The 24,778-nt window shown below is 43.1% G+C and overlaps 10 protein-coding genes across 10 annotated transcripts; 5 read left to right on the top strand and 5 right to left on the bottom strand.

Moving 5' to 3' along the window:
• Positions 1 to 595: 595 nt before the first annotated feature.
• Positions 596 to 1,995, top strand: FOBCDRAFT_191526 (uncharacterized protein; the record flags this gene model as incomplete). The annotated part of the gene is made up of 6 exons (XM_054707290.2): positions 596 to 801; positions 853 to 925; positions 1,002 to 1,210; positions 1,268 to 1,404; positions 1,451 to 1,614; positions 1,708 to 1,995. The coding sequence occupies exons 1-6, from the start codon at positions 734 to 736 to the stop codon at positions 1,993 to 1,995; spliced, it is 939 nt and encodes a 312-aa protein (XP_054563265.1). The 5' UTR covers positions 596 to 733.
• A 3,494-nt stretch (positions 1,996 to 5,489) lies between these two features.
• Positions 5,490 to 6,081, top strand: FOBCDRAFT_323971 (uncharacterized protein; the record flags this gene model as incomplete). Its single annotated transcript, XM_031192007.2, has 2 exons — positions 5,490 to 5,540; positions 5,614 to 6,081. The coding sequence occupies 2 exons, from the start codon at positions 5,490 to 5,492 to the stop codon at positions 6,079 to 6,081; spliced, it is 519 nt and encodes a 172-aa protein (XP_031033238.2).
• A 2,012-nt stretch (positions 6,082 to 8,093) lies between these two features.
• Positions 8,094 to 8,827, top strand: FOBCDRAFT_280823 (uncharacterized protein; the record flags this gene model as incomplete). The annotated part of the gene is made up of 2 exons (XM_054707289.2): positions 8,094 to 8,505; positions 8,640 to 8,827. The coding sequence occupies 2 exons, from the start codon at positions 8,094 to 8,096 to the stop codon at positions 8,825 to 8,827; spliced, it is 600 nt and encodes a 199-aa protein (XP_054563264.2).
• An 805-nt stretch (positions 8,828 to 9,632) lies between these two features.
• FOBCDRAFT_253794 (uncharacterized protein) lies at positions 9,633 to 10,576 on the bottom strand (the record flags this gene model as incomplete). The annotated part of the gene is made up of 2 exons (XM_059611065.1): positions 9,633 to 9,670; positions 9,721 to 10,576. The coding sequence occupies 2 exons, from the start codon at positions 10,574 to 10,576 to the stop codon at positions 9,633 to 9,635; spliced, it is 894 nt and encodes a 297-aa protein (XP_059468001.1).
• A 101-nt stretch (positions 10,577 to 10,677) lies between these two features.
• FOBCDRAFT_146121 (uncharacterized protein) lies at positions 10,678 to 11,133 on the bottom strand (the record flags this gene model as incomplete). Its single annotated transcript, XM_054707288.2, has 3 exons — positions 10,678 to 10,761; positions 10,815 to 11,006; positions 11,059 to 11,133. The coding sequence occupies 3 exons, from the start codon at positions 11,131 to 11,133 to the stop codon at positions 10,678 to 10,680; spliced, it is 351 nt and encodes a 116-aa protein (XP_054563263.2).
• Positions 11,134 to 13,462: 2,329 nt separating this feature from the next.
• Positions 13,463 to 14,582, bottom strand: FOBCDRAFT_244754 (uncharacterized protein; the record flags this gene model as incomplete). The annotated part of the gene is made up of 2 exons (XM_059610632.1): positions 13,463 to 14,144; positions 14,296 to 14,582. 2 exons carry the CDS (start codon positions 14,580 to 14,582, stop codon positions 13,463 to 13,465), a joined length of 969 nt encoding a protein of 322 aa, XP_059466081.1.
• Positions 14,583 to 15,315: 733 nt separating this feature from the next.
• Positions 15,316 to 18,037, bottom strand: FOBCDRAFT_169988 (uncharacterized protein; the record flags this gene model as incomplete). Its single annotated transcript, XM_031192001.3, has 6 exons — positions 15,316 to 16,030; positions 16,082 to 16,258; positions 16,315 to 16,955; positions 17,018 to 17,098; positions 17,151 to 17,817; positions 17,865 to 18,037. 6 exons carry the CDS (start codon positions 18,035 to 18,037, stop codon positions 15,397 to 15,399), a joined length of 2,373 nt encoding a protein of 790 aa, XP_031033232.2. The 3' UTR covers positions 15,316 to 15,396.
• A 367-nt stretch (positions 18,038 to 18,404) lies between these two features.
• On the bottom strand, positions 18,405 to 19,972 carry FOBCDRAFT_253792 (chaperonin 10-like protein; the record flags this gene model as incomplete). Its single annotated transcript, XM_059611064.1, has 6 exons — positions 18,405 to 18,554; positions 18,715 to 18,786; positions 18,838 to 18,888; positions 18,939 to 19,241; positions 19,292 to 19,713; positions 19,774 to 19,972. The coding sequence occupies 6 exons, from the start codon at positions 19,970 to 19,972 to the stop codon at positions 18,405 to 18,407; spliced, it is 1,197 nt and encodes a 398-aa protein (XP_059468000.1).
• A 409-nt stretch (positions 19,973 to 20,381) lies between these two features.
• FOBCDRAFT_323967 (Aldehyde/histidinol dehydrogenase) lies at positions 20,382 to 22,041 on the top strand (the record flags this gene model as incomplete). The annotated part of the gene is made up of 4 exons (XM_031191999.3): positions 20,382 to 20,690; positions 20,749 to 20,908; positions 20,956 to 21,244; positions 21,307 to 22,041. 4 exons carry the CDS (start codon positions 20,382 to 20,384, stop codon positions 21,998 to 22,000), a joined length of 1,452 nt encoding a protein of 483 aa, XP_031033230.2. The 3' UTR covers positions 22,001 to 22,041.
• A 640-nt stretch (positions 22,042 to 22,681) lies between these two features.
• FOBCDRAFT_323966 (cytochrome P450) lies at positions 22,682 to 24,670 on the top strand (the record flags this gene model as incomplete). Its single annotated transcript, XM_031191998.2, has 7 exons — positions 22,682 to 23,114; positions 23,167 to 23,349; positions 23,404 to 23,738; positions 23,794 to 23,915; positions 23,975 to 24,270; positions 24,327 to 24,428; positions 24,477 to 24,670. The coding sequence occupies 7 exons, from the start codon at positions 22,682 to 22,684 to the stop codon at positions 24,668 to 24,670; spliced, it is 1,665 nt and encodes a 554-aa protein (XP_031033229.2).
• Positions 24,671 to 24,778: the final 108 nt, after the last annotated feature.

Raw genomic sequence — 24,778 nt, 5'->3', positions numbered from 1 at the left:
CCTAATCTGTTCCTCTAGATTAAAAAAGCGGCGTGATTTTAGAATCCAATCGCATTGAGATTGGAGACCATTCTATCGGCGACGTAAGGTTATGTGATTAGCTTTATATATATCTGCAACTCGTCGGAGGCTTAATATAGGATTAGATTAAAGGGTCTAAAGGGCAAGAAGTATTATAGCCTGGTAATTTGGGTCTAATATGCTTAATGGTTGATAAATCAATTAATTATATGAAAACTTAGGTGTAGGAGAAATATGGCTCACATACTTGGATGGTTCACATGCTTATCATATACGTTAGGCTGTTATGCTTTTATTATAATTTATCTTTAGAGCGTTAGGATTTTTATGCTGCTTGCTTGTCTGTGCCGCTTGCTTATCGTGTACGTTAGTGCTACTTCGGATTAAATGTTATTATGGTTGCTAGTTTAGCTTGCGCCATATGGAGTCTCATCTATGCATTGTCGTTGGCCACTCTTACTGTAATAACTACCGAGACTGTTATTGCACTAGCGTGCGGCTTCTTGCCACTTTAGCCGAACATATAAGTTAGCTGGAACGAACCTTCATTAGGGGAGATCATCCCCGCACTCCCCTCATACAGATCCACCCTTTACCGTTTCTCTATTTTCCCCTTCCTCATCTTGGCATTTACTCAACGTTCTGTTTTGGCGAGCCAAGCCGCGGCTCGCGTGGGAGGGCTTATCGAGATCATGCTCCCGGTCCAGTAGACATGATCCCCCTTGTAATTGAATCGTGGATTTGGTACGCCATTACATGGCTCGTCGTCATTGTCCGATTGTCAGTCTCCTGGATAAGAATCTAGAATGTTGGCTGACATTGCACTTTCAGGCTATCTCGTCGGATGGTGGTAGGATCCGTCAAGAAGTACCAGATAGAAGATTACCTAATGGTTCTCGCTATGGTCAGTTCTGTTTGTGTAGTCAAACAAAGGGTTTCCATTTCTCTTGCCCCTTTTAACATCTGATTTTGTCGTCTAGGTATGCGACGCGGTTTTGATAGCCTGCATAAACGCCAGCTTCCGAATGGGCAATAATCTGATCGATCCGACTCAACGAATCACTCTCACACCAGACGAGATCAGCCGACGCCGATTCGGATCTAAGCTTACCTTGATTGCAGAGATGCTTCAATGCACTGTCATCTGGCTGGTCAAGTGCTGCTTGCTCCTGATATATAACCGACTGACGTAAGTTACCTTGCATCTATCTATCCATGTAATCGATTATCCTCTGATATGTCTCAGGACGAATTTGAGCTACAATCGCGTAGTGAAAACTGTTGCATTGTACGTCCTTGTCGGGTTTGTCGTTATGATGACCCTCTATCTTGCGGTCTGGTGTCGACCTTTCTCCCAGTACTGGGCCGTCCCCACCGAGCACGGTATTACCCCAATGGCTTGTATCTTCGCGTCTTGTTAATTATCTAGAACAATGCGCCACATCAAGGAACCATCTTATTACCAATGCAACCTTCAACTTGTCCTCAGACATTATGATCATTCTCCTTCCTATACCACTTTTCCTCTGGTCCAACACTACCACTAGGATAAAAGTAACGTTATGCTGTATTTATGCTGTGGGCATCTTCACGGTATGTGTTCATCTTTTAACTCATGTCGCAATCGACCGACGCAGGGGAATACCGCCTATATGATGTTGCTAACACTGAACGATATAACTTTAGATAGTCTCCGCATTTCTAAATAAATACTGCTCTTTCACAGACCCCTACGGGCCTAATTGGACCTTTTGGTATATCCGCGAGTCTTCAACCTCCCTCATTGTCGCAAACCTTCCCTTGACCTGGCCCTTCTTCCGTCGCGTCATGCATATCAACACCTCGAGCGCAGGCGATTCTAATCCACAGCTGCGACATAGGGATTCGCACCTCTTTGGCAACGTTCCTCCCCGGCCAAGCCTTATCCTTGCTGATAGTCGAATTGAGCTCAGCCAGGAGCATGGGCTCCCTTAGAGGTCTATTATCATTGTGAGGTTAAAGTGCAAATTGAGAATGCAGCGAAGGGGAAAGACTATTTAGTAAGTTAAGAATCTAGTAATGTTAAGATATATTAAATCTACTATTAAGAGCTATACCCGTTGGCTCGAGCCGGGGGGGGGGGGGCTTTAGTTTTTAGGTGGCGAAAACAGCTTTTTTAATAACCTAATTCTCTTATAGCATTGCAATTAGTTAAGAATAATAAAAAGACCTAGTTTAAGGCTTTTTATAATACTAAATTAACTATTAACTATAGCTAACTAGGGGATATAACTACAGCAGTAGCTAATTAGGCCTGGATTAAGGAATAATTTCCCTGCTAAAATTGTTACGACCCCAACAGTTCCATCACGTGTACCCCACATTTTCCACCAATCACTACATCTCCCGCTGTAGACGATCAGCGCCAAGACTCTACGATCAGAACTGATCCACCGCGATCAGCACTGATCCGTTTGGATCATTACTGATCCCACGATAACCTCACTGATCAACCAGAACCATCTCTAGTATATAGAACACATTTATTTGCACTTTCATAGATTCTAGCTTACCAGCTATTAATAAAACTTCTTTACATTGATCAAGCCTAACACGCATTGAATCTACCATTAAGAGACGTGATACTTCGATAAGCTCAGCATCACGCCCTACGTAATCTACCAATAATAAACCTAGCACGGCTTAGTTTATCCACAGTTGGAAACCAACCGTCACAAAAATAGGCAGTATTTTATTCCCCTTCCCCTGTGACTATAGACTCTGTAACCTACCTTTCCCTCTGTAATATAATATCTCTAGCCTAGCTAGCTAGAGAGCTATTTAGATTAAAGAAGCTAGAAAAAGCCCTACAGTAAGGCTAATCTCTTAAGGCAGAAGAGGCAGCTTTTCTTATTATATTTACAGGTAGTTTAGCCTGGTATAAAGAGTAGCTTAAGAATATAATTATTAAGGCCGAATAGGTACTCTGTATCCTCCCTCTTATATAGAAGTAAAGGCTAGGCTGGTTATAATCTAAGGTTATAAAAGTAAAGCTAAGATAAATATAAGATAAAGGCAGGGTTTAGAAAGTTAAAGAAATTAGGTTAACTTTTATATAAGTTAGTTAATAAAAGTTAAATTAACTTAAAGTTATAAATAGCCTCTATTAATTAAATATATATAATAGGGTATGTAATTAATTAACCTTATATATACGAATAAATAAACTAAAATTAGTAAAAAGGTAATAATTTAAATTAAGACTAAATAGTTTATAAGTTGTTAAAAATGGGTAAGTCTTAAATAATTATTTAATTTAAGTATTATAATTTAAAAGACTTATATATTTAATATTATATTTTAAGTTTTATATATAATTTATATTTATATTTTAAAAGTATTTTAAAATTATATTTCCTAGCTAGGATTAATTAAGCTTATACTATTAGTAAAGCATTTAATAAATAATATTATAAATATTATTTAATTATAGTTTTTAAACTTTAAATAAGAGGTAACTTTTAATTAAATTAAAAATAAAGTTAAATAGCCTTATATTTTTAATAATATAATATACTTTAATTATCTTAATAAGTTAATATTAATAATATAATTAGCTTTAGCCTATAAGGTTTTACCTCTTCTAAAGTAATAAATAATTAAAATATATTAAATTTTAATAATTTTTAAATATATCTTTTAAGACTAATATATATATTAAAAAGATTAAGAGAAATTAATATTTTCTTATAATAAAAAATATATATTTACTTATTTTTTAAATATTTAAATACCTTTAACTTTAATAATTTAAGAATTAAATTAATTAATTTAGGCTATTATAAATAGCTTTATTAATTTTATAAATTTTATTAAATTATTAAATTATATAAATTTTATTTATTATTATAATATTATTTTATTACTAATAAGTAATAGCAGGCTTAGATATATTAAAATATAAATTAAATTAATTAAACTTAATAAGCTTTTTTAATAAAAGTTAATTATAATGCCTTACTTAAGTTAAATAATTATTATTTAATATTATTATTAGCCGGCTTATATAGAGAAAATTATTATATCTTAAGAATATAAAGATAAATAAGCCTTTAATACTATAATTAATTACTATCTAAAAGGATAATATAGGCCAGGAAAAGCCAAAATATAATATGTTTTAGGTTACTACTAACTATTAATAAGCGAAAATATATCTTATTTTTAGTACCTAAATAGGGGTAGAAATCTAAAGGATTTAATTAGCCTAGAAGCTATATTTCCCTTGCGATTAGTGATTTGCAACTCTATTTTGAGAAATTTAAATTAATTTATATAAAATCTACCTGCTGCGAGGGGTGCCCAAAGCTGAACATGATGATGCAGAAGTGACGGTGTTTAGGTGTGCGGGGTAGGGGGTGTACGGGGCGATGGGTAGTTGTATTAAAATTCCAGAGGTGATTACGGGGTAATGTTATTGGATTAGGTAAGGATCGCAATGATGGTGAATTTATTCACGATGACGGTGAACGCCACGACTAGCGTTAGGCAGCAGGGTAATACCTATGATATCAGGAGATTGAATATAGGTATGTAAGACCGACCTTCGTCGGTCTCTTAGATGGAGAATGGCAACTTTAATTAATTATTTCTTCTGACCACACCTGTTGTTGCACTCTTCAATCCCCTCTCCTCCGAGAAAGGTAGCTTCTACAAGATAATAACGGATTTGCAGTACCTGCAGATAGTTTGTGGAGAAGAATCGTGGCACGTTATCGGGCAAGACTACATAATATAACAACCTTGACCATTCCCCAAAACTGGAACTGAGTGCATGATGCCTAATGGGTTCAATTGTTTCAACTTCAAAGCAGATAGCTGTTCGTAAGTCTCCGACTGGGGGAAGAGATTGGAATAGTCTTATGACAACAGAGCGTTGGACCACATTGAGTTTTGTGTTGGTTAACTTACTCTAGTGCCACTTGCGAAACCTATTTTCGAAGTTGGAAAATTTACTGTATTTAGTGGAACGAACTTTATTGATTATTCTTGCTTAGCCAATAGCTTTGGTATCCGTTCAGGAGCGGAGGCAGTACGCAGCTAGTGGCTATTTTCATTTCGTCAAATTTATTAGACCAGGCCTAGCCACTTCTAGACGCCTACCAGACCTAAATAGAAACCTGCGAATAACTGGGGCTGAGAAGAGTATGTGCCTAAATGAGCGACTAATTTCCGCGTACCGTCGATAAGTCGACGACTTGGCTTAGGATGTTATGGAGGGACACCAGTTGGGGGATCGAGATGACGTATATTATAACAGTTTTCGTATATGCATAGGCACTGAATAAGTATAAAGTAGGTGTCCTCTGCTGCATCTCATCTCTGCTCTTATTCTTCTGCCATATATTACCGTCATCAACTTCTATCCAGACTTCCAAGTTTATGTTCCCTACCTCCAGCTGAATTCTTATGCACTGGTAATACTCAGTATGAAGTTCTCTGCTATTACTTTTACCATGTTCCTTGCGGTCCTTTCTCAGGTAAGCTTATCACAGAGCATTCTCATTACTGTCAGGCCACTAAGATGGTATCCTACGGGCGCAACAAAACGAGGTCTCCTCTATCAAAGACGCAGCGTCCTCTGCCCGTGACAGTGCCAGCGGCATTGTCTCCTCCGCTAAAGGCGCAGCGTCCTCTGCCGCAGGTAAAGCTTCCAGTGTCGTCGAGAGCGTCCGTGGTTCTATCTCCAGTGCTGTTGAGAGCAAGACCGGAAACGCTGCCTCGACCGCTACGAGCACCGAGGCTTCTACATCTGAGCATATCAATACTGCCGCGGCCGCCAGCATTAGCAGTAATATTGCCAGAATCAGCTCTGAAATCCAAACTGCAAAGGGCGCCGTTTCCTCCTCTCTCCATTCAGCTCTGGAGTCGGCTAGCAGCGCTCTTGCGAGTGCCAAAGCAAGCGCGACTGCTTCCGCTACCACGTCCACAAGCACGTCTACAGCCGCCGGTGCCATGCCCACTGCTGCCGTTGCCATAGGAGCCCTCATGGGCGGCGCTGCCGTTCTCGTTAATATGTAAACAGGCATGACGTTGACGATATACTACGGTGGTATGCTCCAATCAGGAAGACAACTAACGTCGGGATGACTAACTATTAGGCAAATAGTTATGTGCACAGGACTGTGTGGGGCTCAAGACTCAGGATTAGTAGGTTCCAAAAAGGATATGCAGTATTGGATTGGTTTCAAATTCCGGCATCTGCTTTCATTGAAATATTAATTGGTTAGGGAAGGTATTTTAATAGTATTTATAAAAGGGCTCTTGGTTATTAAAGCCTCTTATAGTAGTATAATGTACATGACAAGAAAATGCACTAGATAAGCGAGCGGTGTCAGCCAAAGGGTGTAGGTTCATTAAGTGTAACTAATGAAACCGGATAGTTTAAGTTCCGAGCTGCCCGGTTACATGACTGTGTCAGCATGTGGGATAATCCCTTAAGACCAGTTAGAAAGAGGGTTCCAGGCTACTCAAGGAGTAGAGGAGTAAGCAGCTCAATTCAATCATCCGCTTCAGACCACATCTGTTGTTGCACCCCATGATCCACTTCTCCTCACGAGAAGTTGTTAACAACAGTCCCCCACCACTGGCCTACCACCCTCTTTACTACGTAGTAGTAATATAGCTAGATCCGTGTGAAAGGCTGCTAGAGAAGCCTCTAAAAGTCAAAAGGCCTTGAAAAGGGCTTAAAATAGCCTCTTTTTCCTTCTATACCTCTCCTTTTCTCTATATTTCTCTTGAAACAAATTGGGTTGTTATGTTGTAGTTATTTCTAAGTTACATATATCCGAGAGGAGCACAGCTCCTTACATTATATCCAAATCCTGGCCACCAGCAGATCGGGTCACCTTAGTCACACGGTTTCAACAGATCGGTATATTACTCTTGCGGGAATGCGACGTCGGCCAAGGCAATCCCAGACTTTTTGCAGATGATTATACTACTACTACTGCTCTCTTACCGCGTCAAGTCTTCATGAGCCCAATCACCAGCTAAATTTAAGTTCAGGTTCGCAACTTTCTTGTACGAGTGAATAACAAAGCCTAGGTAGTGTTGACGATGAGGCTTACGCGTCAGTGGGAAATTCATAAGGAGATTAATGATCAGGCCGTGCGAACCTAGGGCTATTGGCATTTTTTCTTTGAGTAGACTTTGCACTACCGACCTTAGTCCACGAGATGACGAGTTCTCGGGCCGTGAGTCCCCCATATTTCGTGTCGAAATCAATTCGTTCATCGCCTAATACGAGGACAGTGATGGTGATAGTGGGCTTTAGGAGATGGGTATTAGACAGATCAACGGGTCGATTGGCTTTGGGATGAGTTGAAGTAAAGGTATGTATATAAAGAAAACCCGGACAAGTTCAAATAATGCATCCAAGGTTTTAGATAAACCCACTAACATATGATAAATAAGTGGCCTACTATACTGTACAGCTAAAACCAGCCTACCCTATATGGACCAAACTCTATTATAAAACCTTTGAATAAGAACTCTTAATATTTAGTTTTAGTATATTAAACTATTTATAATGTACTTTTTAAAATGTGATAAATATACTTTCAAGCTAGATGTAAAAACATTAATTCCATCACTATTAGACTTCAAAATACATTAAAATTCCCATTGCTTCTGGATCTGGTCTCTCAACTAATGTGATATCTTAGACCCATTTGCTCTAGATTATTACAGCGCCACCTGCCTCACTCAGCGCAACATTGGGTTAGTCGACCGCCGGTATGTCGAGCAAGTGCTTGGTCAGAATAACCATCACGACTTTACGTCTTTACACATTGTCGCCATTGACATCATCGACTGAGCAATGATACGGCACAATATTGCGATAGCTTTCCTTGTCACTCTTGGCTATGGAGCTGAGGTCAATAACACCAACCTAGAGCCATTGCAGTTTAAGAAGAATGGCACTTTTCAAATCGCTATCTTTTCAGACATGCATTTTGGACAATGTTATTCATGCAACCATCCCTCGTCACGAATTGTGCGATTAACTCTTGATTACAGATGAATCAACCATGGGCCCTGAACAAGATCGCAACTCTGTCGAAGTAATTCGCAAGGTGCTCGACTATGATACACCAGATCTTGTAGTTCTCAACGACGATCTCATTAATGGTGACTCCACCTACGCCCATAACAGCACACATTATATTGACCAGATTGTCGAACCTTTGGTTAATCGCAGTCTCACTTGGGCGTCTAACTACGGCAACCATGACCACAACTATAACATTGCCGGCGACGATATTCTAGACCGCGAGCAGATGTGGCCTGGGTCGCGCACTCAAAAAATGGTCAACGAAACAATGTCCGGCACAACCAACTACTATCTCGCTGTCTACCCGGCCAACTGTAGCGACACCACCGATTGCAGCCCTCGACTTCTCCTGTGGTTCTTCGACAGCCGCGGCGGTAACTATTATCAAGGTAATTCGCAGCAGAACTAGGTTGACCAGAGTGTCGTAGACTGGTTCAATAAGACCAGTACGGAATTAACCAATAAGCATAACAAGACCATCCAATCGCTCACTTTGTCCACGTACCTATTAACGCGAGTATAGCATTCCGGGAACAGGTGGGAGTTCGCAAAAACTACCAGCCAGGTATCAACGACGATCCTCCGGTCCCGCAACAAGGTTACGGGTGGTGTGCGAATGGAACTCCTAGCTATGATTGCTTGTACGGCGGCCAGGATGTACATTTCATGGAGGCTTTAGTCACGATACCAAGAATCATCGGTTTGTTTTAAACTAATTATAAATAGAATTAGATTTTTATATTTAGCCCTTTGATAATTATATCTTTTTTAAAAATATATCTTAAGCTATAATTACTACTTAATAAAATTAATAACTTAGTACTTATTAACTAATAATATATTATGATTAGTAAGTAGATAATTTATTATTTCTTTAATATTATAATATTAGGAGGGAAATCCTTATAAATCTAAGTTAAGAACATATTTGCAGATTTAATTTTAAGTCTACCTTATAGGCCTAAAGTATAAGATTAAGATAAGCCTTAATAGCAGATTATAATATATTATTTAATTTAGAATTAATTAATTAGATAGTAATAATATAAGGTAAGGGATTTTTATCCTACTTACTTATTTATCCTACTTACTTATTATATATATTATATCTTTTTAAGTAATTTATAATTTATAAGGCTAAAAGGTATTTTTAAAATAATATTTAATTAATATTAATATTTATTTAAGGTCTTAATTAATATAAAACTAATTAAATTAATTATAATATTAATATTAAAAAGTATATATTATAATTACATTTTTATAATACTTAAACTTTAAAGTATTATATAATATTATTAATATAATAAATAGTTTATCTTTTATCTTGATTTAGGCTTTTTTTAATATAATTATAATATTAATAAATAATTAATTATAAAATACATAAGGCTATCTTATATAATATAATTAAAAGTTATTTTTATTTTATTTAATATTATAATTATTAAACTAATAATTATAAAACTTTATTAAGGCGTCTTTAAATTCTATCCCTTATTTAATAAAAGAGGATTTAATAAGGATATATACTAATAAGAGGTAGTAAATTTCCTCTTTTATAAAAATAAGACAGATAATAGCGATATAGGTTAGTTACATACTGGCAAGTCTTCTGCTTTGCAGTTGCATCAAAGGATTGTCAAATTCGATCTTTGCTTCAGAAGGATCATAAACCGCGTTGCCGTATGCCGGCAAATGCCTGATAGTCGTGGCTTCGGTCGAAAGGACATAATTTGACCAGTTTTCCTCTTGGACCTGAGCAGATATCCGAGGGGAGTGTTTAGCTGCATGCCTGTGAATCGTCTGTGCCTGAGAGGTCACTGGCTGCTGGGGCTGGCTTATCAGGTTGTGTATATATTGCTGAAATGGGATGATGGATTGTTGGGTGTCCGCCTGCGCGTATTCTGGCTCGTGCTTGAGCAGATACTTGCAGAGGCATTCCTGAACTCCGGAGCTAGGAACCGACTTTGTAGAAAAGGTCCTGGGGCTAGTTCGAGTCGGGGCTGCGATGGCTAAGGTGGGATACAGTAACTCTGTAGGAGGCCTTTCTACTTGGTGAGGGAGCTGCTGATGAGGTCGCGCAGTATTCGCCATCGTCAGAATCCCTGGATTACCACGCTCAGGAATATGGTATATTTGCCCTGGCGTTGTCATGGTTTGACGAGGTGTTGGAGCCTCGACATGATAGCCCAGTAGGGGTTGGCCGTGGGACTTGCGAGGCGCATTTGAAGAAATGCCGTGTCGATTGTCGTATTGGTGTGGAGTATGCTGGCCATGGACTGGTTGATCAAAGTCGGCATACGAAGGCGGGCGATGTATCGGGCCGTCCGGAATGGCTTGGTCCATAGATATAATATCACGAGGAGACCAGGTCATTGCGGAGTGCTGGGGGGTCAGAGGAGGCTCGTTGTCTTCTGAATCTGAGGAGAAATCCTGTAGGATTTCATTAGGATTCATTCCGTGCTGGTGCGATCTCCGTTGGTGCTCATCCATCGTAGCTTTTCTACAGAAGCTAGATCATGTGTTAGTACTTAGGGTAGACTAAGACATTCCTCGTCTTACCTTCTAGAACAACCATCATAGGTACACTTGTACGGACGTGCGCCCGTATGGATACGTCGATGACGAGTTAAACTTGAGGACTTTGAAATATCATTAGCATTCTATAGGCTTATAGATATCAGTCAAGTTATACATCAGAAAAACGCTTTCCGCAATTATTATGTTCGCATTGGTGCGGCTTCTCTCCAGTATGTATTCGAATATGAACGGTCAGGGCACTTTTCTGGATAAAGGTCTTTCCGCATCCCGAGATCGAGCATGCGTACGGTCGCTCATTCGTGTGGATTCGATAATGTCTTTGGAGATCACTCTTACGCTTGAAGCTCTATGCCAGCTATTAGATTGCGACTGTAACTATCAAGGTAAAGATAATATACCTTTGTGCAGGATTGCCAACCACATTGAAATGGACGGGCGGTAGGCTTGTTCTCAACTAACTCCGTGGCTTCCATATTGACTTCTGGGAGGCCTCGACTAGATACTAAAAGGCAATATTGCTATGTTGCTGGTTATAGATTAATCAAGTAACGGCAAACACCACCACCATCTGTTCATAGTATACCAATAATGAACTAGATGCTAAGTAATTCGAGGGCTCAGTAGAGAATCTCAGATTGAGGAGCCACCAGTATGTTGTTGGCTTAAGCCGGTAAAACGAAGTCAATGATTGGATAGGTCTTAAGATAAGGGGCGTCAGTCCATTTGACAGATACTGCTCGAAATCTTGAACTAGAAGCGCGGATATTGAGCCTTGCGCTGTCACATATGTAGGAGGGCGCGTGAGGTGGGAGATCTAGGAATTTAAAGCAGGAATGCCAGCAAATATTGAGCTTAAGCCGACGCTGTGCCAGCTCTCGCCCTCTTACCATTGGCGCGCGTGCTTTGTGAGTCAAAGAAACGGTAGGGCCTAGCTAGTCCATTACACCAGACCTAACACACTACCACAGGCCTGTGCCGTCCCTGAAACATCATATCATGCGTAGTTCCGTCTCATTAACTTCCCGTGTTGGCTGCAGTATGCCTATGACGTCACGCTTAGAAAAAGGCTTAAAGATGAAGCGGAGTCGGGTACCGGTACCGGCATCCAGAATAGTCTTTTCCAAATGCTTAGGATACAGCCGGCACACCGAGCTGACCTAATACAGTATCAAATATGAACAATTTTAGGGGGAAAAGAAAACACCGACTCGAGATCTACGATTTTGGTAGACTTTTCGTAAGCGAGTTTGCTGTATCAACCCTAGGCTCTCGTTACGGCAGCCCAACGAGTTTTAGAGGCTATTGATCATCTGCAGACATATATTGGACGCCATGACGGACAATGACGTGGAGTGTATGTATGTTTCGCCCGTAACAGGATGGAGCACCAAGCCACAAGTCCACTCTTGCACTAGTCCTCCGGAGCCTCATCTCCCCATCAAATACAGCTAACCCTGGTCTGTCCCCAATCGATTATGACTTTGCCGTTCCAGACGGCGGCTCTGTTCCTCCGTCTCCCGTTTGACTCCTATCTGAGCATAAGCCCATAGCATCCGGACTCTGCCGTCAACCAGATCTTCCAGGGCTTAAAAACCACAACGCAGCTCAGGGCCTTAACGGGTCGAACACTTCTACCTCTTCGTTACTTCTCTAATAATTTCCAACACCAGATGGCCCTGTGCCTTGGAAATTCACTGAGATTGGTTGGTTTATTATCATAGACCTTGGATGTTATGCTTTAGAACACCATGGGTTGCAACCCAAGGAGAGCATCCAAGGTTACCGCTATTGCGCTGGCCCTTAATTACTAATATCCTAAACCTCAGCCAACCGATATAATGGCAAATTTCGATATGCATGTCAGCTGTGCACCGGCATATGAGGCAAACCATTCTGCAGATACTTACTATATATACATACATGAATATATGTATTAACTATTAATAAACTCTATTTTTATAAAATTAAATATATAAAATAATTCTTTATAATATTATTTATTAATAAATTAGATTTTATATTTTTTATAAATTATACTTATTATTAAGTTTTTTAATTAGTGTACTAGCCTTTTATTTAATAAAATAATATAAACATAAGGGAAGATAAGATCTATGTTATACTAATACTAGAGCGGCCTTTTCTACCCCTTTATTTAGCCCCTTAATGCAACATGTTGCTTTTAGGCATGCAAGCCAACATCTGTCACATTTAGTCCTTCCATAACCCTGCAAGGCCATTATATGACCAGGGCAATTAAATCCAAGCCTCTGCATTTAAGGACTAGGTTCCACCTGCAGTCATCGCTATTCAAGTGAGGACAACCCTTAATCAGGACGAGCCTGAAACAGTCTGCAAACCTTTTTCCCAACATACATAGTCACATTGACATGGTAAAGCCGTTAAATCCGGTCATCATTACCTAAAGTAGCGGAACGCATAGCTAGGGTGGGCTAGTGGTAGGACTGGGCTTGGCTATGGAGGCGTGATAGGTCCGTGCCCAAAGCCTCAACTGGTCTAACTAATGACGCGGTATGACCTGGTCAGCCAGTGAATAGGTACTGGGAAGTTCAGGGCGGACTATTGCCAAGAGATAACCTCAAAGGCGTCTTCCATATCCAAGCTAAGTAGCTGTTCTTCACTCGACAATAACTTTAATAAAGCTAATAGTCCAAGTTCTCTACTTTAGATAAGATACTATGCTGACGATAACGAGCACTTGGCTAGCTAATTGAGATGTAAACCCGAGACATAATGGTGCTTGCCTTCCCTCCTCTGGCAGCATTGCAGAACACCTCAGCATTAGCTCGGAATACCAATCGGATTGCTGACCAGCATTTGCCAGTCATCGTTGGTGAAGCCTCCATCACAATTGCGTTGTCCGGGAAAGGCGGGCCCTGTATAGCCCTCATTAATAAGATGATGTATCGCCTCTTGGTAGCACCGAGCCTCAGCAGTTGAAGGACGCGACCCGCAGCCACCGCCAACTGGAGTGAACAAGACAGTCCCGAGACCGTTGGAGTTCACCGTCACCACATTGCCCCACCCGTTTGTGTTCAGCGACTGGATGCGGGAGACGAGGTTGCCCAGCGCGTTGAACAGCGGGACCCGCCCCCAGGTCGCGGTAGCGGCGTTCTCCCCGTTGTAGGTGATAGTGAAGTCGCCCACGTAGTACTCCTGCGCGCCATTTTGCTTTGCGCAGGTGCATTCCTCGACGAAGGCGTTGGGGGCCTTCTCGCCTTCTCTGCTCCGGACGCAACCCCGAAGGACCCAGCGGATCTGGCGGCGGGCCAAGTACAAGTCCTTGGACTCAGAGCGGGCTGACACATGTGATTCCTCGCGAGGCTTGACCGCGAAGTCCATAAACTTTGTGTCCAAGAGTTCCTTGGGTTCGTTGTTAAAGTCTAGATCCGCCACATGCGCGGCAAAATCGTTGTCTGCTGGATCCGCCGCCGTCAGGTTGTCATTGAGCCTATCCGTATCTCTCTTAACCGGGTTGCCAACCGAAGAATTTGGCGTGCGCAACCATGATAATTATGTTTTATAACGAGCTTCGGTATTCGGTGTTGCCCCAATACACCGGGTACTTGGGCTCCGCAACCAGGACCAAGTTCTCCAGGAGGGCTGATCACAACCGGCGGTCTTGGACGGAGAAGGACGTGGGAGAGGTGTTGGCAATCTGGAGGACGCAGCCTGTCTGTCCCCATCGGATGTAGTTGTGCGCCGTGGCGGTGAGCTTCCTGCTGCCCCAACCTGCAAAGGCCTGGGTAGCCACCCAGACGCAGGATCGAGGATTGAATGCCGGGCCCCCGCCTCCAGAGAAGGGGTCGTGGACCAGCCAACTCAGCTGTGCGTGGGCGACGGGACTAATGAGTGCAATAATGAGAATAAGGGCACGTTGCCAGATAGATCGAGACGCCATGTTGGTTGATGTTGGGAACAAAGCGAAATGTAATACCGGTCGGCTAGGGGCTTCTGTTTTAGAGTTGGAGTTCCTGGACAGAGCAGTCGTATGAAGCGGAACGGGCATTTTTTATATGTGAGCGGCCATAAGCCCATAGAGTTCTGTCAATGGTAGAACGTAAGTGTGGCACCGGACTTGGCCCAGTATGCATATAGGATAACTAAGGCTGACTTTGGGTTATCCCACAACTTCCCGAGGTCCACTTGAGTCTAAATCCTCCCGGTCTAGCCCTCCAGATAACTCTTTAATAAGCGGCGACCACTACCCCCGTAAGGCCCAATGGTTTGATGATGTGCGGGGATTCTCTTCAGGAGCCGTGTAAGATTAGGGTTGCATTAGTTCTACGGCCATTTACGTCTATTTGTTGTGCACTTCCTAACTTATTGGTCATTGCATATGCATCTTCACTGGGAGCCAGTGCTTAGTACCCTCGCTCGAGCACAGATTTATTTAAACCTAGGTCTTATATCTATACAGGGTTGTATTACAGAGGTTCCCAGGAGCTGGTCGAATTGCCAAAGATTATAAATTATATATTGCATAGAATAAAAATTAATAATTGAAATTATATATATTAAATAATACAAAAGATAATAAAAAGATTAATTAGTTAAAAATCAAATAGTTACATAAAGTTAAAGGTATTAAATACATAAGAGCCTTAAGGTTAAGAATAATAAAACTATTAAATACACACTTTACTCTAATATTATATATTAAAGCTACCAATATCTTTAACTTCTAGTTTAAGCCTCTTTAACTTGACCAGAGCTTACAGATCCTCCATTCCAAAGTCATAAGTAATAAACTCATTAATATCCTCTAGCATTTGAGGTGCTGATAAAAGCTGATCTTGCCCAACGTCGGATTCTTTATCCCCGTTATCCACAGATGCTTTGTCATGCTTGCAAGTGGTGGCATCGACGTTTTGTTCGGGAGAACCTATGTCGATGACAAACAGTCTAGGGGAAGGCAAACGCGCTGAATGAGGTGCAGCGAGTCCAAGTGTAGAGTCCTCTGAATATCGCCCGAGAGCTAACGAGTGGTCGATAGTTCGAGAAAGCCGGAAGTATAAAACAGGTTCCATGACGAGGACATTACCCCAATCATTGGCATACTCGTTGTCGTTGGTTAGATTGGATTTCGATCCGAGACAACCGACAGCGTTAATGCTATAACCATTCTGTAAACTTGTCTCATTCTCTGCGTCCTGTACAGTTGCATAATCGATAGCTGTTCTGATAAAGGTCCATACATCATCAACTCCATCATAGAGCTTCTGCATAGCCTTCATAGTTTCAATATAAACATTTAGCTTTCCTTGCTTCTGGGCTATTTGTAGTGGCCTCTTTGCAAGTCTAACATCAAGGATGTGGAGCACCAGGGGAACAGCAATATATGCAGCACTAGAAATAGAATATCAGCAATAGTAAATCACAAATCACGTATCAACTCACATGCTGATTGGCAAGAACCTTTCCAACCTCAGTTGGATAAGCTCTTTCAGATTCTCTGTAATGCCGAGGGCAGCATCCTCGATTTTGCTTTTGGTCCATTGCAGCTCTGAAGTCACTTTGGCCTGTTCCTGGCTAATAATGAAGGCCTTGTGCTGATAAAGTGCAAAGCAAGCAGCGCTTTTCGATAGTCAGAGATACTAAATACATGACTATGCATTAATAAGGATACTTACTGATAGTATATGTAGAGTAAGTTTGTGTATAACACAAGAGACTCTTCGCGAGTGATGATGCCGGCAGGGGTTGGAAACTGGATCGTTGCCCTTTCGAACCAAGCCTCCAAGCCAGCCTCACAAGACTGCAGCGAATCCCTTCCTTGTTGGGCATCATGAACAACCGGAGAATGAATATCAGTCAAGCGGCCGGTAGGATAGACGATCTTGATGACATCAGTGAGCGGAACAGTCAGTTCACACAGCGTGATAAATAACTGGACTAGCGTTCGTTTCGTCTGTGGTGCGTAGACCCGAGACCCGTCAATCTCTCGCGAGAAATCTTTCTCAGTAGGCAAGTAGCTTCCGTGCGCCACATCGAGCGATGTAATGTGTAGTTGTCTTCGCATCCCAAGAGGTAGGATTCGGTCCCGTACTATACAGCACCACCACAGTCGTTTTAGCTCATTTACCGTAGTCAAACTCGGGTTTAAGCTGGTATGAAATTGATCCGCACCTGCGGCCTGAGCTAGGTGGATTGCAGTTGAGAGCCAAATAGAATTCGTGCGTTTCTGATCCTTCATTGTTCCATTGTATGACAATAAAAGTGCTCCCTGCGCACTAGACACAAGGTTCCTCTCACTGCAAAGATCAAACAAGAGCTGCAATGCAGGTCAGTCATGATTCGCTCACTAGCATGACTCACCGACCATGATGAACTTACCTTACTGCGACGGTAGTATGTGTCTCGTGCATTGTGTACTGAAGCAAATCCAAGACTTCGGAGGGTTGAAAATGGTAGGAACTACAAAGTCAGCAAATCCTGTATCAAGATACACACAGAGCTCGTAACATACACTACATGCAGTAAATAGCATGGCCTGGAAGACGAAGAGAGATAGATTTGATCTGCCGCGTACAGGTCGTGTAAAGATGGCCCAGAACCAGGCTTCATCTAACAACGGAAGCGCCGGGTGAACATGTAAAAAGTACTCTTGGACAAATTCATCCAAAGCTTCTGGAGTGGGGACTCGAAAGCAGCCTTGGGCTTCGAGATAGTTTATATCATCAGGTAACAAGCCAGAGATATCGAGATCAAGGAAAGAGTAATAAGAGTATATGATGTGCGATTGACCGGACAGCTTTGCATCGGAGCTTGAGGCTGGCTTAGGCTCCGTTTGATGAACCCGAGAGTTTTCCGAGATAATGGTGAAGTCAGAATCTTTGCGCTGGTTTAGAACCATCTCAAAGATTCCAGGTTCCTTCGCATAATTTTCTGCCGCACCTCGAATGAGTCGCTCGGCAGGGTAATCTATCTCAGGTTGATCCCAAAGCGACTCGAAGCACATAGATGGGCTTTCAGGACCACATTCCACTGAGAGATCTGGCTCTAGACATGCATCGTTTGGCGAATCCAGATCATCCGATGCAGCAGAGCTTGGGTCCTTTGGTAAAATTACCTGCAAACTGTTTCTGAACTGTGTCCGCTGCTGTTTTTCGACAACGACGGGAGAGCGTTTGCGACTTGGCCAGGTTAGCTTGAGTTGGTGCTGTTTGTCCATGGAACCTACTATTTGGTGCGTCTGTCTTTAACAACACATTGAATGTTATCAAGGGCACAATTGGTGCACTGATGCGGTCTATGAGTGACATCGCATCGGACTTTGCGGGAGCGACAGGCTACACAAGCTTTGCTGGCTCGCTTCCGTCGAGGATTTATGCCATGGGACATCGCCTCCTCCATTGTGGGCTCTGGGTAATGTTTCGATAACGATGATGATGAATTTTGTACCAGTAGTTGAGGTGAAAGATCCAAGATCCCCTTTTCCGAACTAATTGATGGCAGTGGAGAGAAGAGGGTCTGAACGCGGGGTAAAACGCGGGGAAGTGGAAACTTTAGTCAAGCTACGAAGTATTGTCCTCTATTGAATGCAGTTATTCGCATTGTTGACTCGACTATTTTGAGTCAGAGCCCACGAGCTCTGACTCGGCTATGTTTTGTCAACTAACGCTATGTCCTAATGTAGTAAGTCAATGTGCGAAAACAAGATTTATATCAGCCACAACACTTGACATCCGCGCATTTTCTACCGAGGGTAAATTCCAACCAATCAATTCATGTTTTCAGAGCCACTAGTAGAGAACTTGACGAGAACTATGTTGAGCATTCCACCTGAGACCTGATCGGTTAATACTCTGAGTTGCATCCCTAAATGTAACCGTAGCTGCAATTTCAGAAAGTTATAGTCGATCCAAGATAACTAAATATGGACGTAGCGTAGCATTAGTATCACAACTACCAGACAATAACTGGTTTGACTGTTTTCCCGATTTTCATGTCTTTCAAAGCAGTCTCAAAATTTTCTGGCTGCACAGAATCGTCAGAACAGCGTCCCTACTATCAAGATCCCAGGAACATACCTTGTAAAAGCTGATCAGCTTATTGATTGGTAGCTTGCCTTCCCGATACCATTGTACCATTCGGGGTAGATACTATACGCATGTCAGAGCCTGGACTGTTGTCTACAATGTTTAACCTCATACCTCGGCAGGGACAGCATCACCTTCAATAGTTCCTCGAATGACTTTCCCGGTCTGACTTCGATTAGCTTTGTAAAGATGAAGAATCGGGGGTGAATTCATACCTGCATGAATGTGACAAGATGAAGATCCATCATGGCATCGAGTGGTGGTACTCCAACAAAGATCAGTTGACCTCTGTTGGCAGTAAACTCTAGACCTGCTTTGATGAGGCCCATGTTCCCTGTCGTGTCAATCGTTATGCTAGAGCCTTTTCCATCAGTGACTCTTTGGATCTCGTCTTTTATGTCAATGTTCTCATCGGCTGTGTTGATTACATGAGTCGCTCCAAGGGCCTTGGCCAATTCCAGTCTCTCAGGTACGCGATCAATGCCAATTATAGTCCTGCAGGCCAGCATCTTTGCCGTCTAGAAGAGAAATCAGCTTGTTCTTCGTGCTTTTGGACATAATTTCTTACCATTATAGAAACTAATCCGACACCACCAAGACCTAGGACTGCGACTCTGTCTTTCTCATTTGCTCTGGCAACGTTCTCAACCGTCGCCGCACCAGTCTGAAATCCACAACCAAGCGGTGCGAATAACTTCAACTCCTCTTCAGTTTTGATGATGTTGGTCACATTTACAACAGATGTTTCCTTGACAACTGCCAGTTCAGCAAAGGACGACTGCCCGAAAAAGTTGCCACGCAAATTGGTACCCTCTGCGGTATATGTTGCATCCTCGCCGCCATAATTGACCTCAACGAACTTGCTGCAAAAAGACGGATGGCCCTCTTTGCAGTCATAGCAGTCTTTGCAATTGTGAAAGGAGAGAAGGACAAAGTCACCTGGGCGAGCTTTGGTTACCCCAGGCCCTGCTTCCACTACAACACCAGCACCTAAACATGAACGAACCTCAGTGATCATGGCGCTAACGACAAGGAATGTGTTAAACTGACCCTCATGTCCTAGTACTTTGGGGTATGGGATCTGGTCGGCAGGCCAAGTGGCAAAGATAAGGTCAGTGTGACAAATACCAGTAGCGACGACTCGAATAAGCAGTTCACTGGGATGAATTGCCCGCACGGACCCGTTTACGAGTCTGAAGTCTGGCGTAGTGCCTTGAGGCTCGTATGCTGCGATAAACTTGGTGTCCATAATTGTTAATGATGATATGTTTAATCACGAAATTCAACGTTGGTCTCTGTCAACAGGTACCGATGATGATTTATTGAACAAACAGCACACAGCATGGCTAGCCTAAATCGAGCTAGCGACAATCTTATCCCCAAGATTAAATTCAACCGATGCGAAAAGCCCTCGGCAGAAATAACAAGCCAACCGGCCCAAATAATCTAGCCTCGTGATAGCATGCTACTAACTCATTATGGATGTGGAACGCGGGGTAAATACCTTGGTGAATCTTCGCACGAGTAAAGGCGACTTATATCAGGCCTCAAGGCGAAAGTGATATACATAAACAGTCTGAGACCAATCCTTTAAGAGCAATTCTTTGAGTAGGAGACACAGCCCGAACTCTCACATCTACCAATTATAGCAAACCAGAATGGCTGTTACTACTTATCTGGAGAACATGGATTTCTCAACCTTTTCCAACATTATCAATGGCCAAGCCAGAGGTACTGCGGTCACACGACATGGTATCAACCCTTCAACATGCGAGGCGTTGCCACCCTGTCCTGTGTCAACCCAAGCAGACGTTGAAGATGCTGTACAAGCAGCCCGCTCTGCATTCAAAACTTGGAAAATGACGCCGATTGAGGTTCGGAAGGAGAAGATTAAGGGCTTGGCAGCTGCGCTGTTGGCACAGAAAGCAGAATTCGCGCGTCTGCTTATAGCGGAGCAGGGAAAGCCTGTAAGTCTAAAATTTCAGTTTGGGTGTTGGCCTGAGAGAGCTGACTGATTCGCTGCAGACTATGTTTGCCGACCATGAGATTATCCGTGGAGCTCACTGGCTTACTGGGACGTGCGAGCTTGGTATGCCCGTGGACGAGGTTGACAACGACCCAGAGAGACGCATCTTCACTCGTTATGTCCCTCTGGGAGTGGTTGTTGGAATAGTCCCATGGAATTGTACGTCTTGATATCTCGTCTCCAAGTCTCGAGCTAACTCGGTGTAGATCCCATTATGCTTCTGTGCGGAAAGCTTGGTCCAGCACTGATGGCAGGCAACTGTATCATCGTCAAGCCTTCTCCCTTCACACCCTACTGTGGTATTAAAATAGTCGAGCTTGCACAGCGATTCTTCCCACCTGGCGTAGTACAGGTCTTAAGCGGAGGCGATGATCTAGGTCCCATGTTGACGGCTCACCCAGGCATTGACAAGATCAGCTTTACTGGCTCGACAGCTACGGGTAAGAAGGTCATGGAGAGCGCCAGCAAGAATTTGACCAGAGTTACGCTGGAGCTGTAAGTATACCCAACTTGACCTGCGGCCCCCTTCCCAGTACACAACAGCTCACATGAGACAGCGGAGGAAACGATGCTGCGATTGTCTGTGCAGATGCAGACATAGAGAATGCCGCTTCACAAATCGCAGTGGCCGCATTTATGAACGCAGGCCAGATCTGTATTGCTGTCAAGCGCATTTATGTGCATCAAGACATATATGAGACTTTCAAGGCCTCTTTCATCAAGCATGTATTGCAGCTCAAAGTCGGCGACGGATTCGCAGATGGTACCTTCATGGGACCAGTTCAGAACGAACTCCAATTTGAGCGTGTCAAGGTACACCTCGATGAAATAGCAAAAAACAATTATGCTGTGTTGAAGGGCGGAGACATGTCAGAGGGTTTGCAGAAAGGGTTCTTTATCCAACCTACCGTTGTGGATAACCCGCCGGATGATAGCAAAATCGTCACCGAAGAGCCCTTTGGGCCAGTGGTGCCTTTGCTGAAGTGGTCTGGAGTAGACGAGGTCTTGTTTCGTGTTAACTCAAGTGACATGGGCTTGGGAGCTTCAGTTTGGACGGCTGATGAAGAGCTTGGGATGCGCATCGCTGATGGACTTGATGTTGGCAGTGTTTGGTTCAACGAGCATCTAGCTATTGAGCCTACAGCTACCTTTGGGGGTCACAAAAACAGTGGCTTAGGACGCGAATGGGGTGTTGATGGACTGCGAGGCTATTGCAACTCTAAGACATATTTTATTAAGAGAACCAAGTAGAGTCACTATACAAGTAGCGGCAAAATGAAAACAGATTCACAGCTTATTTTCAACACCTAGAACAATGTTGTAAATGCCAAACCGCTACGTCCTGAATAACTTACAATGCAGCTTCAGAGTACCTTTTACAGCTTCCCTTCCCTAAAAGCCTGTTGACATTAGAGGCTTGGGGCCAGGTATCCCAAAAAGAATAGGCCGGCTGCGTATACCAGTGCTCCTTTGCGAGTCGCTAAGACCGAGCTGCCTAATGCACTCAACAACGGTAGTGAGACACCATTTACGGCCCACGGCTACCGGCACAAATTGAACCACTCACGAATCGACTTTACATATCAGAGCACCTTCACAAGTTCATTCAGTCCACTCTTCCCCAGACTCCCCGCAATTCCCCATAACGCGCTAATCTTTCTGCTATGCCTTTTAGGATGACCCCGCGTTGCGATGCTCAGCTTGTCCCCTTTAGCAAGTTTAGTTTAACGAATGAAAGTTGCCGAGGCCGAATTCCATGCCACAAAACAACCCTTGGCTTGGTTCACCTGATTCAGCATTTGTATCACCACCATGGTTATGAGATCCCCGTCTTAAATCGCCCCTTTACGGCCCTTTCACCTGCATTGACCGGATCAACCTTCTCTTATGTTCCTTTCAAACCGCTATTCTCATTATACTGTTTTATCAAACATGGACCACATTATGATGGTTGAACCCAAAAGCTTTGAGGCCATTGCGGTCTCGTTTGCCAGTGGCTGTCTCCTACACATTCTCTTCTACCGTAAGGGAGAATGGGACTTGCTTGCACTTCGCATCTTTCAGGCCTATGCTACATTACCCATTATTGTGATTGGGTTGCTGCGCTTGGCTGAATTCAAGGGATGGCAACATGACACCAATCTTTCAGCTGTATCCGTTCTTTTGCTCGAAGGTGCTCACATACTCGGGCTTTTGACCAGCATCCTCTGTTATCGCATGATCTTCCATCCCTTGAACAAGTTCCCTGGGCCACTCCGCGCTCGAATCTCAAACTTCTATCCGACCTACCTCACTACCAAGAATGCGCACCTCTATGAAGAGGTTGAGCAGCTCCATCAGAAATATGGTGATTTTGTCAGATTAGGTCAGTATCCTCCTTTTCAGCTTCTGACGTCAAACTAAGCTTTTGCCTCTAGGACCAACACAACTTTCCATTATCCATCCAAAGGCGATCGATGCGATCTACTCTGCCAAATCCCCATGCACCAAAGGCCCATTCTACAATATTCTCCACCCTCGTGTCTCGTTACACATGATTCGCGATCACAAAGAGCACAGCAACAGACGAAAGATTTGGGACAGAGCCCTGAGCTCCAAATGTCAGAGCAACTCTCTTGATCTATTTATCTGTTGACCAGCTAACAAGTAGGAAGCACTACGGGACTACGAGCCTCGCGTCACGAAATATACTACACAATTACTCGATCGTCTCAATGAGATGCAAGGCACGACTATCAACGCCTCAAACTGGTTGAACTTTTACAGCTTCGACGTTATGGGTGATCTTGCATTTGGCAAGTCCTTCAACATGTTACGTGACGGTGTGAATCATTATTTCCTGTCGTCACTACACGACTCAATGAAGATGGTTGGGGCTCTCGCGCATATTTCATGGATTATCCCCATCCTGAAGCTCATCCCCGCAGTTAGTGCTGAGGATCGAAAGTTCTGGGCGTGGATTGAGAGTCAGGTTGAGGAACGATCAAGGGTACACTATTTTCTCTGAGCAACCTTGTGACTGGACTAACGTGGGAGACGAGTAGATGAAGCCTGATAACCCCGATGTCTTCGCTTGGATCCTCGATGAATACGAGCGCAGTCCAAAGACACACCAAGCAAAGCTTAATGTTGAGGCCGAAGCTTATTTGATCGCAGTTGCTGGAAGGTATATACTCCGTGTTATCTGCAGCCACCTGAGCCGCTTTGGGACTTACTGGATTACAGCGACACGACCTCTGCGACATTGACTGGTCTTCTCTTCGAGCTGGCGACTAATCCCTCTCAGATCATCAAGCTGAGAGAGGAGATTGACATGTACTTCAGCGATAGAGAACACGCAGACCATACATCACTCTCTAATCTCACCCATTTGAATGCCGTCATCGATGAGTCGCTTCGTTTGCATCCGCCTGTCCCTTCAGGTTTGCAGAGAGTCACTCCTCCGCAGGGACTGATGGTGGGGGACACTTTCATACCAGGCAATACAATTGTCCAGGTTCCCATGCATACAGTCCAGCGAGGTAAGCTGTTTTCTGCATGCGTATCTGTGGGCAAGCAACTAACCAGGTTGCATCAGATGAACGCTATTTCGTGAGACCATCGGAGTATATCCCTGAGCGTTGGACTACATCTCCCGAGTTGGTCAAAGACAAGACGGTCTATGCACCTTTCTCAATTGGTAATGTTATAGATCCATATCTTTTCAACTTATACTGACTCTAAGAAGGGCGATATTCCTGCGTTGGGAAGCAGCTTGGTTTGATGGAGGTGAGATATGTTATAGCACATATTGTACGGGCGTTCGATGTGAGGCTTGGTGAGGGCCAGACACAAGAGGGTTTCTTGAAGTCCAAGATGGATACGTTTACATTGGCAACCCCAAACCTTCACCTTGTCTTTACACCTCGTCTTACCAAGTAATAGCACTTGTAAATACACAATCTTTTAGGCATATAGTTGGCGCACCTTGTTAGCTTAGGCATTTCCGTTGAGCTTGAAACCGCAATAGTGTTTACAGTACTCCTAATA

This window comes from Fusarium oxysporum, chromosome X (assembly GCF_013085055.1).
Source record: "Fusarium oxysporum Fo47 chromosome X, complete sequence".
NCBI classification, from domain to species: domain Eukaryota; kingdom Fungi; phylum Ascomycota; class Sordariomycetes; order Hypocreales; family Nectriaceae; genus Fusarium; species Fusarium oxysporum.
This window is presented reverse-complemented; position numbering and strand designations above follow the sequence as displayed.